The 15,036-nt window shown below is 39.3% G+C and overlaps 1 protein-coding gene across 3 annotated transcripts in view; it reads left to right on the top strand.

The window, feature by feature from the left end:
- dctn1a (dynactin 1a) overlaps positions 1–15,036 on the top strand; it is a 32,472-nt gene that overhangs the window by 15,934 nt on the left and 1,502 nt on the right. For all 3 annotated transcript variants that reach the window (XM_065261907.2, XM_065261906.1, XM_065261904.2), the window contains 21 exons: positions 73–207; positions 538–735; positions 1,453–1,657; positions 1,735–1,813; positions 2,153–2,312; positions 2,459–2,563; positions 2,659–2,850; positions 3,104–3,217; positions 3,336–3,488; positions 3,870–4,030; positions 5,291–5,459; positions 5,556–5,624; positions 5,787–5,999; positions 6,529–6,690; positions 7,025–7,156; positions 7,289–7,414; positions 7,620–7,762; positions 9,239–9,408; positions 9,485–9,609; positions 12,864–13,053; positions 14,883–14,956. In XM_065261907.2, the coding sequence (XP_065117979.1) occupies positions 73–207; positions 538–735; positions 1,453–1,657; positions 1,735–1,813; positions 2,153–2,312; positions 2,459–2,563; positions 2,659–2,850; positions 3,104–3,217; positions 3,336–3,488; positions 3,870–4,030; positions 5,291–5,459; positions 5,556–5,624; positions 5,787–5,999; positions 6,529–6,690; positions 7,025–7,156; positions 7,289–7,414; positions 7,620–7,762; positions 9,239–9,408; positions 9,485–9,609; positions 12,864–13,053; positions 14,883–14,956 (3,075 nt within the window). The remainder of the gene's footprint in view (positions 1–72; positions 208–537; positions 736–1,452; positions 1,658–1,734; positions 1,814–2,152; positions 2,313–2,458; positions 2,564–2,658; positions 2,851–3,103; positions 3,218–3,335; positions 3,489–3,869; positions 4,031–5,290; positions 5,460–5,555; positions 5,625–5,786; positions 6,000–6,528; positions 6,691–7,024; positions 7,157–7,288; positions 7,415–7,619; positions 7,763–9,238; positions 9,409–9,484; positions 9,610–12,863; positions 13,054–14,882; positions 14,957–15,036) is intronic.

Raw genomic sequence — 15,036 nt, 5'->3', positions numbered from 1 at the left:
TGTGTCAAGGTGAAGGGTCTCTGTGCGCTCTAGTGAAGTTTCATTGTATGTTTCTGTCTCTTCTGTTTGTAGACCGGCCGTCCATCTGTTGGTTCTGGGTTTGCAGAATCGACTCTGGTGGAAACTGAATCCACTGCACTGGGGTCTCCTGTTGTACCACAGGCCAGCGGCAGCTCCAGTACTCCACAAACTACAACCCAGAGCAAAGTGAGTGACCCCCGGTACAGGATCATTTAACATTCATTTGTTTAGTGTCAATTTGATCAAACAGTTTTGTGGTGCCAAGCTTGTATCCTGACTTTTAGTTCAATGTCAACACAAATGGAGAATGTTTAAGTCTTTGTTTAAATTGTTTCCATACAGGCAAGGACATGATTGAGTCTCTACATCACTAAAGTTGTTTACAGGACATATGCGCTTTATTCAAACTCTCATTTGTGTAATAAACAGCTTAAAAATGAGTCGTTGATTTCTTGATTTGACCAGATTGTGAAATTAGCTGTCTGACTAAAGGTCGATCTGTCTGTCCGTCTCCAGGAAGAAGAGTCTCTTCGAGCTCAGGTGAAGGATCTGGAAGAGAAGCTGGAGACTCTGCGGATGAAACGTTCAGAGGATAAAATCAAGCTGAAGGAGATGGAGAAACACAAGATCCAGATGGAGCAGCTACAGGAGTGGAAGATCAAGATGCAGGAGCAACAAAATGACTTACAGAAGCAGCTTAAGGAGGCTAAAAAGGTGCCGGACTACTCAAACATATATCAATATAACAACAAAACTTGTTCATCACAAAGAATCACCATAATATTGCCCAAATGCCTTTTGTGTGAACGCAAACATGTCCAGGATTTGATCCTGGTATCGTGCCTGTAAAGGGGACCCAGTTAAATTGTCGTAACATTTCTGAAACGTGTTTTGTGTGAACTAGAGTTTAAATACATGTACACTGGAACATACTGTAGTTTGTAAGATTGGAGATCTTGATTGGTTTTTTACTGATTTAGGCAAATCACTTCAGTAGGAATTGCATATTTTAACTTTTCGCTTTAGTTCATGCACAGCATTTTAGCATCTTTTTCACAAAAAGTAGATATTTATTAATTTCTGCAATCTGCAAAAATCTGCAATCTGTCACAAAAATGTGTATTCATACTCTATTCTGGTTCACAGCGATAAGATTATATTAATGATTTATAAATGTAGTGTGATGCCAACCCTTGTAAAGTTAACCTGCAATTTTATGTTTTCAAACAGAGATGGCAATGCCAAAGTTAAGGGTTGCAGATCTTTAATTGGCAAAAAATCTTTGTTTATTCGCTTGTTAAAATTTCTTGTAAAGTTTTGTTATGTAACTTTAAATCAGCAGTTTGACAACGTACAGTTTCAAATATCAAAAGTACAAAGAGTCTCCAGCCGTGCTCTTTAAAAGTGTCGTGCAATCGTTTCACTGTTCAGGAGGCCCGTGAGGCTCTGGAGGCTAAAGATCGATACATGGAGGAGATGGCAGATACCGCCGACGCCATCGAGATGGCCACACTGGACAAAGAAATGGCAGAGGAGAGAGCAGAGTCGCTCCAACAGGAGGTGGAGAGTCTGAAGGAAAAGGTGGAGGAGCTGACCATGGACCTGGAGATCCTGAAGCATGAGATCGAGGAGAAGGGTACACAATCATCTTAAGCGTGTGAACGCACCTCTGCTGTGATGTACGTGACCTTTAGTCTGTCTCTCTGGTTTCAGGATCAGACGGAGCCGCGTCCAGTTATCAACTTAAACAGCTGGAGGAGCAGAACGCTCGTCTGAAAGAAGCTCTGGTCAGGTAAAACCTCACATGGTACACACAGCAAGGTTTTCTCATAATGTATAAGAGTTTCGTGGAGTCTTTGCAGTGCTGGGGCAGAAGTTGCCATTGTCAGCAATGTCACGTTTGTATTTACTTGAAATAATTTTGTATGTAAATTTTATGTTTGCGGGTTTTTTTCTTTCTCTGTATAAAGCTTTACTGTGTGCTTTGAAATGAAAGAAAATTAAGCATTTCGAAAAGCTTTGACGAACGAGCTGTTTGATCTGTCTGACTGTTTACTGAGTTTACACAGTGTGCGCTGACCAGATCTTCCCAGCGTTAAACCCTCCGATCTGTGTGTGTGTTTGTGTTCAGAATGAGAGATTTGTCCTCGTCGGAGAAACAGGAGCACATTAAGCTTCAGAAACAGATGGAGAAGAAGAATTCAGAGCTGGAGACACTGAGAGCACAGAAAGAGAAACTACAGGAGGAGATGAAGCAGGCAGAAGCCACCATAGATGAACTCAAAGAGCAGGTGTGTGTGTTTCTGTGTCTGTTTGTCTGTGTGATACTGTCAGATAATAGTGAACAACAAGAATTTGTTACTGTGTGTTAAGATATAAACAGTCATCATATTCAGAGCTATTTAAAAACGTCTTTGTGTCTCTTGTGTGTTTTCAGGTGGACGCTGCTCTGGGAGCTGAGGAGATGGTAGAGACGCTGACAGAGAGAAATCTGGACCTGGAGGAGAAAGTGAGAGAGCTCAGAGAGACTGTCAGTGATCTGGTGAGACATTATTACTTCAGTCTGAATCATTCAAGCTTTTATATTTCCATAGCTCTTTTCACACAAGTAACTATTTACCTATGACTGTGATTTAGGAAGCTATAAATGAGATGAATGATGAGCTACAGGAGAACTCACGCGAGACGGAGTTGGAACTGCGTGAACAGCTGGACCTGGCAGGGGCCCGAGTCCGAGAAGCCCAAAAAAGAGTCGAGGCGGCCCAAGAGACGGTCGCTGACTATCAGCAAACCATCACCAAATACAGAGAGCTCACCACTCAACTTCAGGTCAGTGAGACACCGATGAGAAGACGGAGACGCACTTTCTTTTTTACCCTCATCAATGTAAAGAGATGAGAAACAGAAGCAGACAAATAGAGATGTCACTGCTACTGTCTTCATCACAGCCCATCTACACATACAGAAGTTTATTTTATTTCTCTCTTTGTTCTCATGATGTAAAGTTCAGTTTATTCATACTTGGCACCCTCATTTCAATGCCACTTTATTGTTTGTTATTATGTTTGCTCTCCACAAACAGGAAGTGAATCGAGAGTTGACCAATCAGCAGAGCAGCACTGTGGAAGAGCAGCAGCCCGTGGCCGAGCTCTTTGACTTTAAAATCAAATTTGCTGAGACCAAAGCTTATGCAAAGGTAAAATCAAACTTCAGTGTTTGCTCACTATACTTTACTCAGCCATTAAAAACATTACTGATCCGTGTGTGTGTGCGTGTGTGTGTCTGTATGTGCGTGTATGTGCGTGTGCATGTAGGCCATCGAGATGGAGCTCCGTAAGATGGAGGTGACTCAAGCCAACCGGCAAGTGGCTCTGCTGACATCATTCATGCCCGAGTCGTTCCTGAGACATGGAGGAGATCATGACTGCATCCTTGTGTTGCTTCTGATACCCAGACTCATATGCAAGGTAACAGAGGCGGTGTGTGTGTGTGTGTGTGTGTGTGTGTGTGTGTGTGTGTGTGTGTGTGTGTGTGTGTGTGTGTGTGTGTGTGTGTGTGTGTGTGTTATAACAGTAAGTGGACAATTTGCAGTCTTTATAAAACATTACTCTAAATAAAAGTCAAAGATATAAATGAAGAGCAACCAGTTCATATTTCATTTATATAGCACTTCAATCCTGATCCAAATGTATTAGAAGAATAAGAGATGGTTTATTATAAGATTTGTTTGTAAATACACAATAAAGAACTGAAACTTCAGAAGTTGATGTTTAAATGTGTTTTTTTTTTTTGTCTTCACACTAACATTAAGTTGATATGCGTGATAAATATACTGATGTTCCTTACAGGCTGAGCTGATCGGTAAACAGGTTCAAGAGAAGTTTGATCTGAACGGTTCTTCAGGAGAACGCGCCGGACTCCGCGGGCCGGCCGGAGAACAGCTGAGTTTTGCGTCTGGTCTGGTTTATTCTCTAAACCTGCTGCAGGCCACGCTGCACAAATACCAACTGTACGTCTCCATCATTACTACTTCACTAACATATAACATCATTTACTACACAACAGCAGTGTGTGGGGGAAATGATTAGATACACGCAGAAGTGTCAAACATTTATATCAGTGGTCTCCAACATGGTGCCCGCAGTCTGTGAGTGTCCCACCACAGCACATTCTATTAATAGCCTCAATTTTAATATTTATTTATTACATATTTTTAGCTTGGCTTGTTTTATGTATGTTATCATTTTAAACATTTACAAAATATACACTGCAAAAAAAAAAGATTTTCAAGAAAAAAATTCTTTAGTATTTTTGTCTTGTTTTCAGTAAAAATATAAAAAAAATTCTTAAATTAAGATGTTTTTTTCTTGCTGAGCAAAATGACCCAAGAAAATAAGTCTAGTCTTTAGACCAGAATTATCAAATTTAAGTGATTTTGTGCACAAAACAAGCAAAAAAATCTGCCCATTGGGTAAGCGAAAAAATCTTTTTCAAACACCAAATTCAAGAAAAATTCAAGAAAATTAGTTTACCCAATTGTCCGATTTTTTTTGCTTGTTTTATGCACAAAACACTTAAATACACTGCAAAAAATAGACTTATTTTCTTGCGTCGTTTTGCTCATTTCTTGAAAATAATTTTTTTGCAGTGTATCAACAAGTAATATCAAGTAAAACGAGATTGTTTTAACAATTGTGGTAACCCTTGCTCACAAAAAGGTTGGAGACCTCTGATTTACATAATAACATTTATAATATTAAACCGTGAAAATCAATCAATAAAATAGAAATAGCAGTATTTTGATGTCATATGCATGCCGTATGAGGCCGAACACACCCACCGCCGCAAGAGAACCAAGTTATGTTTTAGTCGAATAACATCAGTTAATGGAAATGTCGTCATTTCTCAAACGTTTTTTTGTTGACATTTAGAAAATAACGATAAAGTTTTGCGCAAATCTGTAATGGAAACACAGCTACTGTTGATCATTGTAATGGTAAATGTGAAAAAGCTCAAGTGTACACTCCACACACATGTGATTATAAACAGAATATGATATACACACAATATTAAAACGGCACCAGATTTCTGGTTGAGGTGAAAATTAGCATAAAGTTGTTTCTGGCAAAATCTTTTACAGCACTTACTTTGTTAATGTTGGTTGTGTGTTGCCACAGCAGAATGATGAAAAGAGAGAAAGATAATCTTGTGTATTTCTGAGTTGAACAGATTTCATGTTTGTCTCACGCTGTGTCTGTCTGTCCGTCAGAGCTTTGAGTCAGTGTAATGTAGAGGTGTATAAGCGGATGGGGACGCTGTACTCAGAGATGAGCGTTCATGAGCGTTCTCTAGACTTCCTCATAGATCTGCTTCATAAAGATCAGCTCGATGAGACCGTTCAAGTGGAGACGCTCACTAAAGCCATTAAATACTACCAGGTACACACACACACATGTGACACAGTTAATTTAGTGAATCAATACACTTTTAAATAATAACTGCATTGTTATGTGCTGCTGTGTTTTATCCTACAGCAACTTTACACTGTTCATCTCTCTGAACAACCTGAAGACTGCACAATACAACTGTCTGATCATATCAAGGTACACACACAACACAGCACACTACACTGCAGACACACACACATTGGAACTTGCCGACGAACAATTTTTTACAACTTTTCACGATGAACAAAGATGAATTCTGTACTCAGTAACACATTTATAGACGGATCAATAATCTTGACTGTTCTTCATCACCTGTAGTTTACCCAGAGTGCTCTCGAATGTATGGGAGCGGAGGTCGGGCGTCTGCGGGCGTTTCTGCAGGCAGGACAGGAAGGGGCGGAGCTTTCTGTGCTGTTGAAGGACCTGGACACTTCCTGTGGAGACATTCGACAATTCTGCAAGAAGATCCGCAGGAGGATGCCAGGAACCGATGCACCGGGTATACCGGCAGCTCTCGTCTTTTCTGATCAGGTACGGCTCTGTTTCATGAGAAACACAATACTGACAACAACACTTGATGTTAAGATGACACTTGGATTAAGTTGACATCGAGAAATTCCAAAGACGTGCGTGCCAAAGAAACCAAATATCTTCATAACGCTGTAACAATTTCACAAGGAATTTCTGGCATTTTTTGGAAAACGTATTCTTGGTATGCTCAAAACAGTAGTGAGTACCAAGTAATGAGTAGATTTTATTTTCTTGGCCATGGCTCATAATGACCACTTCATTTATTTTGAGGGCACAAGTTCACAAAACCTGCTTCATGTAGACAACAACACAATTTGCAGATACTTGCCATGTTTTGTTGTTTTCAGATGCCTGATGGTGCTGTTGCTTAATCCTAAAACAACTGGATATTCTCTGCATTCACATTAAAATAAACTGTGAAAATATCTTAATTTCATTACTTATACAATGATTATCAGCTGAAGCTGTATTACATCAATCTATGATCCGTCAACATTAAAGTAAATAACTTGTGTCTGTCTGTGTGTAGGTGAGCGAGACGCTGATGGACTGTAGGAAGCAGCTGACGCGTGTGGTTGCGGTTCTGCAGGAAGTTGCGGCCGCTTGTGCTCAGATGATCGCACCTCTGGCAGAACCTGAGGGACTGAACGCACTTAAAGTCGAAGATGTGACGTTTAAAGTGGTGGAGCAGGTACACATAAAACACACACACATCATCACATACAGTCATTTATACAACTGTGGGTCTGTCGAATGTTCTATTCTGATTGGTTGAGAAATCTTCCATGGGTATGCATTATTTTATGATAAACACACACCTGACCCGTCAAACGTCTTAACCACCAGAGCAATGTTTGTGATAACTGTGAGGAATAATTGACTTGACGTGCCACCTTGGGCGTTCATTATTTTAGAATAATTAAATGGCCCGTCATCGATTATTCCTTGCATACACGACACACACTCACATTGATGTCTCAATAAATATAAGTAGTAAATATTTGTGTGTGTGTTTGTGTGAACAGGTGTATGGGTCTCATGGTCTGAATCCATACGAGTGTCTCCGTCAGTCCTGTACTGCTGTCATAACAACCATGAATAAGATGGCAACAGCAATGCAGGAGGGAGAATATGATACAGAAAAACCTCAGCGAGCGGTACACAAACTCAAACATTCATATCATCATCAAACTTATAACATCATCATTCTCCTAGTGATCTCACTGTGTGTGTGTGTGTGTGTGTGTGTGTGTGTGTGTGTCTGTCGGTGTGTGTGTCGGTGTCTGCAGTGCCCTCCAGTGGAAATCCGTGCAGCTGCAGTGAGAGCTGAGATGACAGATGCTGAGGGTTTGGGAAATAAACTAGAAGATCGTGAAACTGTCATCAAAGAACTGAAAAAATCCCTTAAAATCAAGGTGAGAAATAATCAAACTACTTGCTCATGTGCTTTTGATTTATAAGTAACTACCTTCATAAATATAATTGAAATCATTCTTAAACAGATGATCTGTGTGTGCTCCAGCTCTCAGCTACAAACACACAATAAACAATATTAAAATATGCACATCATATCATAGCAGAGAATAAAGAAATGAGCTCATTAATATTCATGTTTAACAGGGAGAAGAGCTGAGTGAAGCAAACGTTCGTCTGAGTTTGTTGGAGAAAAAGCTGGACACATCAACTAAAGACGCAGATGAACGCGTGGAGAAGATCCAGACCAAACTAGACGATGCTCTCTCTCTGCTTAAAAAGAAAGAGAAGTAAGTTTAAAGTGACGGGTTTAAAGTGACGTGCACTTATATTTAGAGGTGTAACAATACATGGATATGGATCGATGCATCGATGAAATTTCTAATGATACGATGGTTCAATGCCACACATAAAATATCGATATGAGGACCTTTATTTTGACACACTCTGCGGCCTTTTTCCTTGACGTAACATGCATCCGTGTCAGGACGTGAAAGTAAAACACCGTGACAGAAGACATTGTGACTGCTATTGGATGCATATCGTGGGTTTGGAAATATTTTGTATTGACAGAAAACGTTTGCCAGCACCAGCTGAAAAACTAAAGACTTTGACTGTTGCCATCATAAGCTTGAGTTTATGTCACATTATTTCCCTCATTATTTATTTAAGAATATTTATTTTCTTAGTTTGTTTTTGTTGGGAGAGAGATTGTGCCTTTTTTAAAGAGTTTAATTAAATGTTCATGTTATATATTTTGGTTGCATCCGTGAGTTATTAAAATGTAACTGCTTAACAAGGCACATAATATTAAAGTATTGATAAATTATTTTAATTGTAATTGCATCAAAGAAACATTTAATGTATCTGCAAATATTACATCGCTGGATGAGATGATTGATGTTGTATCGTACCGCAGTGAACTGTGTTTTATATACACACACATACTAAACATCTGAAATGATATCAGTCGTGGTGTAAATAAGAGCTTTCTCTGATATTTCAGAGCAATAGGCTTTATGCCCAGCTGCACTACTTCCTGAACTTCAGCCAGCTCTTTGTTTCCTGTCTGCCTTTATTGGACAAACTGATTAATCCAGGTGTGCCTGACCTCAGTAGTCACAACAACAATAATCAGACACACCTGGATTAATCAGTTTGTCCAATAATGTCAGACAGGAAACAAGGAGCTGGCTGAAGTTCAAGAAGTAGTGCAGCTGGCCATAAAGCCAATTAAAGAAATAAGCTCAAACAACATTCACACGCTTGCAAAATGAAAGCGAAACGAAAGGGCGGAGAGCAGCCACTTCAGTTCTATCAATGAAAGCCTAAAGACCACACTGCGTGTTAACGCTAAAAGTCAGGACCGATGTAAAACCATTGTGCTCCATACATCACATTAGATCAATAAGCAGAGAACAGGCAGTATTTTGTGGCTGTTTAAACACATACAACCACATCATGGGCATCTACACCACAAAAGTAATCCGGTCGAATGTGTTTTTGATTACCTCTGAATGTGGTTAAAAGTGGATGAGCTCAAAGTGTCTTACACCTCTTTACACCTGTATTTAACATCATCCACCTGTGATCCGGTTGACCAAAACACATCTTAATATCAGGTGTAAACAGGGCCTGAGATATCATCTTTTATCCTCTGTTGTTTTTTTGTTTGTGTAATAGATGAATTTTCAGAGTAATGATTATGTGTAATATTGTTCAGTCAGACTTTGAGTGTTTTATTGGTTGTTTCTGTGTTTCTACAGAGAGTTTGAGGAAACGATGGATGCGCTGCAGGCAGATATAGATCAGCTAGAATCTGAGAAGGCAGAGTTAAAACAAAGGATCAGCAACCAATCACGGGCCGCAGAGGGTTTGCGTGGACCTCAAGCTTCTGGCATCGCCTCTATCGTCACAGCAACGGGAGCAGGAGCAGGTTCGCAGTGACTCGTGTCGATGTTTCTCATTGTGTGTGGTCTGCATTTGTTTGACTTGAACATCTCTGTGTACAGGAGGAACATCTGGAGCTCTGTCTGCAGGTTCAGTTCAGGTGGTGGATTCTCCTCTTCTCAAACAGCAGATCGACGTCCAGCGACTCGCTATTAAACATCTGAAGAGTGAAAACTACAGACTCAAGGTTTTTAAAGATAAAGACCTCAGAAGTGTGTGTGTGTGTGTGTGTGTGCGCGTGTTTAATGTGGGTTTCAATCGAATTCGCAAAAAGAAAAACAAACAAATGTGAATTCAGTGTGTTTCCATTAAAGTGCCCATCTTATGACTGCTTTTCCACAAGTTATATAGGTGTATGAGTTCCATGAAGCATGTTTCAAAAGTTGTTTGCTCGAAATAGCTTGTAGGAAAAGATTGTTACCCATCTCTAGTAGCCTCTGTTTCAGGGCAGTTTAGATTGTGCCGTTTTGAGCTAGTCATTACATATTTATGAGCTGCTGCTCCTTTGATCACACCCCACTACTAACGTCATGTCCCCGTGCGCATGCTCAGTGGTATCGTGAGCAGTACAGACCATACTGTGTTTTTATTTTATATATTATTATTATTATTATTAACGGTTTATGTTGCCAACAGACAAATCATGCAGAAAAGTATCACTAATAAGTACACTACAGGGAAAGAAACTCATGACACACAATGATTCCAGAGTAAATTGTGATGTTACGTTAGCAGTCACAACAATAAACTCGTTTTCCCTGGACAATGCTAACATATTCCCATTATAAAACATTTTCAAACGCATTATTTTCGCAAATCACAGAAATTAAGCCCCGGCGGGGATGTATACTGCTTGTGGACCGCGTGCTAATTGCTAGAAGCTAGCGGGAGGTCCGGACCGTGTATATATCTATGCGGACCGTAAAGTTATTAGAGGCTCACCTCGTCAGAAAAGCCGGGGCGTACGGTCTCGGTTAGTTTGGCAAAAAGCTTTTAGATCTAGCATCATAAATGTAGTATTTTGTGAAAGAAGATGACAACATACAAAATATAACATGACTTAACGTACCTTTTGTGATGATACAACGCGATCGCGAATCGAATCCAGTCTGTTTCAGATGTGTGAATGATCCATGAAAGTCCAATAAAATACATCCAATTTTGTCCACAAATGCGTATAATCCGTGAAATATAGATACATAGTCTGTTGTTTACATCAGATTTCGCATGAAGGTCTTATCGCCTACAATCTGAGGACTGTTTGCGTCGTAACACACTGTATATAAGATTACTCCGGGTTCCAATAATCACGCGTTAAAACTTTGTTTTTAAAAGTAGGCGGGAGTATAATCCATAATATCCAAATAGCGCTGTTATTTCCGTGAGACATGATAACAGCACAGAGGGTCTCATTCAAGTGACTGCTCTATGCTCTCTAGCTACCTGGTGGGTGGAGACCTGCGAGTGGGGTGGTGGGCGGGAAAATTCAAACTGAATGTGACGAAACTTTTTGTTACGTCACAACGGAGCTGAGTTTGAACTCCCGCAATCTGAGACTCAAGGCAGAGGACATTCAGAAACCTGTATCTCACTCAAAACAGCATGGATGGATTTTTTTCCAAGTTTGTATGCGTGTGGGAGCATCAGAGACACAAAATAACACCCCAAAACCCAGAAAAAGTGAGTTATTCATAATACGGGCACTTTAAGTTTTTTGAGCAAATGACGGTGGTATTGGTAATCTAGTAACCAGCAGTAAATAAAACAAGAGACACTTAAAAAATAGAGACATTACTGCATTTAGTAATGATTGGGTAAGATATAAATGTTCTATCAGTGCAGCTTGTAATCGTCAAACTGAATGCTGTGCACAGAAGGAGGAATTCAGAGTTTTTGATGCAGGGCATTACGACAACATCAAGCCCCATTTATGATAAAGACAGCGACAGCTAGACTATCAGTCACGTGGGTTTAATGTAGGGATGCACCGATCCGATATTCTGGATCGGTATCGGGGCCGATCCGGCCTTCTTTGCTGGATCGGATATCGGACTAACAGGACCGATCCAATTCCGATACTGCACGTTACCCATGGTTGTCACTGACAAGCGATTAAAACGACCAAGTATTATAAGAGCACCATAAACGTTTTTATGCACTATAATCAAAGTCATCTTACACTCAATAGCTTCATGTGAAGGAACAAATGCAAATTTAAGATATTAATGTTCACAGAAACACTGTAACTTACTTGCAAACTGAGTTAATCCACTGGTGAGAAGCAGACGGATAAAAACGCGTCATTCAACACACACAGACACACAAGATAACTGTAACGTTAGGCTTTATTAAAGATCTGATTTTATAAAGTCTCAGGAAGCTGTTGGATGGATGCAATTCAGTATGTGCCGAGTTAATGCACAGGTGAAGCGGACGGATGAAACGCGTCATTCAACACACGAACACACACAATAACTGAAGGCTGTTTTAAAGATCTGATTTTATAAAGTCTCAGTAAACTGTTGGATGGATGCAACTCAGTATGTGCTGAGCACACGATGCATCTAATCTCTTTGGGTTTTAATAGTTATGAACGTAACTTTCCATTGCGGCGCGACTATTCCCATGTGAGGATGCTTCTAGAGCATCAATGCTGCACCCAGGAAGCGCAGTATGATTTAGACGCACTCACTATGATTTAGGCGCATCAATTCTGCACCCGAAATGTGCATAAAAGGTCCCGTTAAGTGCATAATTCCCAAAATAACTATCTGCACACTAAAGCTTTTTTACTGTGACTTTTTGCGCAATTAAGGAAAATATATTTAGCATACTTATTTGATCAAACGTGTCTATTTTATTTTCTCATAAACACTGCCATGGTTAATAATTACTAATGTTCTTGTAACTTCTTGTAAAATAAAATCATTTTAAATTATTGGTTTTTACATTTAAAAGTATAATTATATATAATATAATTATATTATGCTAGATTTAGCAGAAAGCACACTACACATTTGTATAGTGTGTGTGAGTGCGTGCGTGCGTGCGTGTGCATGTGTGTCTGTGTGTAATTTAAATTGTTCAAGAAAAATACAGTAGTATCGGATCGGCAGATATCGGAATCGGCCGATACTCAGAATTCGGGCATCGGAATCGGATCGGAGATGGAAAAAGTGGTATCGGTGCATCCCTAGTTTAATGTTCACTATGTTCGAATTTATTCAGCATATGCGTTTCTATCTCCCATTTTTCACATTTACTCTTTAACGCATAAGTCAGAAGGGATTTATCATCTTGATTCTCATTTCTTTGGGCTCATAAAATCATGGTGATGTAAACATGGCTACTGACTGAGAACAGATCTGTTTGTTTGGATCTGAACTGATGATATCTGCTCAGTCTGACCTTCAGATTTTAATGATTGACCTCCACTCACAGGCTGAGAAGATGCGCGAGCAGCTGGCGTCTCTGCCGCCCCTGAAGGTTGCTCGTATGACGGGGATGAAGGAGGGAGTCATACCTGAAGGCCTTTCAGGATCGTTGTACCGTAAGACGGATCTTCTGCTAAACAACCTGCTGAAGATGAGTGCTGGAGTCAAAGTGGTGGACATCACCGGCAAAACACCAGGTCTGTCTGTCTGTCTCTCTCTCTCTGTTAAATGCAGGGCTGCAACTAACAATTATTTTCATAATCGATTAATCCGATAAAATATTCTTCACTTATTATAGCTAAATAAGGCACTAAATGAGGGTATTCACGTGTGGAAGTGTACTTTTAAAAGTGTAAAAGCCAGACACTACTAGAGTTTTTGTAATATAATCTTTTTGATATTTTGAAAGATGAAATGGTATGAACATTTTTACATCACTACCACAGATTTTCTACCAGTTTCCCATACACTCCCAACACATCCCAGTGACTCAAGTTATTTTAAATTGATTTCATATGTAAGTGCACTTTTGTTTGCATAAACATCACATAAATAACATTAATCCTTAACAGTAATCATGGCACATTTGGGGTTGTAAGATAAACATTCATCTAGTTGAGATAAAACACAAGTGAATAAATCAGATGTTTATATCCAATTCAATTCAATTAAACACAGGGACAAATCATCAAGTCATCTGTCTGTGTTTATGGTCTGCGTATGTTGTGTAAATCAGGTGTACTTTAGGACCCAGGAGTAAACTGCAAGATGCGCTCGTGGAAGAAACAAACCGCTTTAAACTCATCAGATCACATCATATAATGAAAAATAAATAGAAAAGATGGATCTGTCTAATTAAATAATAAGTAAACATGTGTCAGTATAACTAGATTTTCCTAAATGTGAAAAAAATTTTGTTTTTAAATTCAGTCAGCGTTACTCCTTAACACTTGAGTATAACAGTAACTAAAGTAATTTGCACAGTGATGCTCGGGTAGAGTCATTTGTTTACTTTTTGGCCGCACATCACCAGCTGCTAATATATCCTCCTCGCGTACCCTCACAGTCTGGTTCTACTTGACGGTGTTGTTGCTGTGCGCGTTAGGGAACGTAAATGCGCCATACGTCATCGCGTTGCTATATCATCTATATCGCAAAATTACATATTTATGTCATGTCATGTAAAAAAATTATATCGCTATTATCATGAACGGTATGATATGGCACAGTTGTAACCGTATTAAAAACCTGGATTTCCCTCTTACTTTAAAACAGATGTTTGTAGTTTTGTACTATTTTTATAAAAAAAAAAAATTAACAAATACAAACATCATATTAAAGGATGAAATTAATAGTTTAACAACCAGCATTCATTTGCGCTTTTGCTTCTGTCACTGTTGGTGTGCCAGATCCTCGTTATAGGAGCCATTTGGTTATGCAGGTGGTGTAGTTTTCTGTCACGCCAATAGAGGGCGCTTTATGTATTGTATTTATGATGAAGATTTACCACAGCAAGTGTGCGTGAAGGAGCGAGGTCAAACAAACTTTTTGACCGTCACCGTTGTCACTATATCTTAACTTGAGTAGATAGATTTTCTTTAATTTTCTATATTGTTAATTGCTGTTTACATTTGGAATCAAAAAGGGGACAAAATAAATGGATATCCAGCTATATTCTTTAAGTTATAAACGTTTTTAATATGGGTAGATTTCTTTTGAGCAAAAAAAATTGAGCAAAAAGCTGAGTTGATTGCATTTTGGTAAAGGAATTTTGTTAGAGATCGGATTCAGAACGATGATCAAAACATACACAGAGTTTGCACAGTTAACACTTTATGAATCAGACACGTGTCTGACGGTGCTGGAGCATGTGACGTCACAGACCAACTAATCCATTATTAAATTCATTGACAACAAATTTCATTAGCGATTTTTATCGATAAGTTTTTGCAGCTCTATTTTAATAGACTCTAATGTTTCTGTCTGTCTGTCTCTTTAATGGTCTCTGATATCTGTCTGTCTGCAGCGAGTGCGAGTGCTCAGCTATTGGAGCAGACGGCCAGACTGAATTCTCTGAACGAGACCCTGGATAAAGTGAGGGTAAGAGTGATTACATCCCATAATAACACCGGGCCTGTGTGCTCATTTCTGACGTGCTGAAGATGTTTTCTTGTTGTTTC

This window comes from Paramisgurnus dabryanus, chromosome 2, assembly GCF_030506205.2.
Source record: "Paramisgurnus dabryanus chromosome 2, PD_genome_1.1, whole genome shotgun sequence".
In the NCBI taxonomy this organism is placed as follows: Eukaryota; Metazoa; Chordata; class Actinopteri; order Cypriniformes; family Cobitidae; genus Paramisgurnus; species Paramisgurnus dabryanus.
The sequence above is the reverse complement of the archived record's forward strand: the minus strand, read 5'-3'. Positions and strand labels throughout refer to the sequence as shown.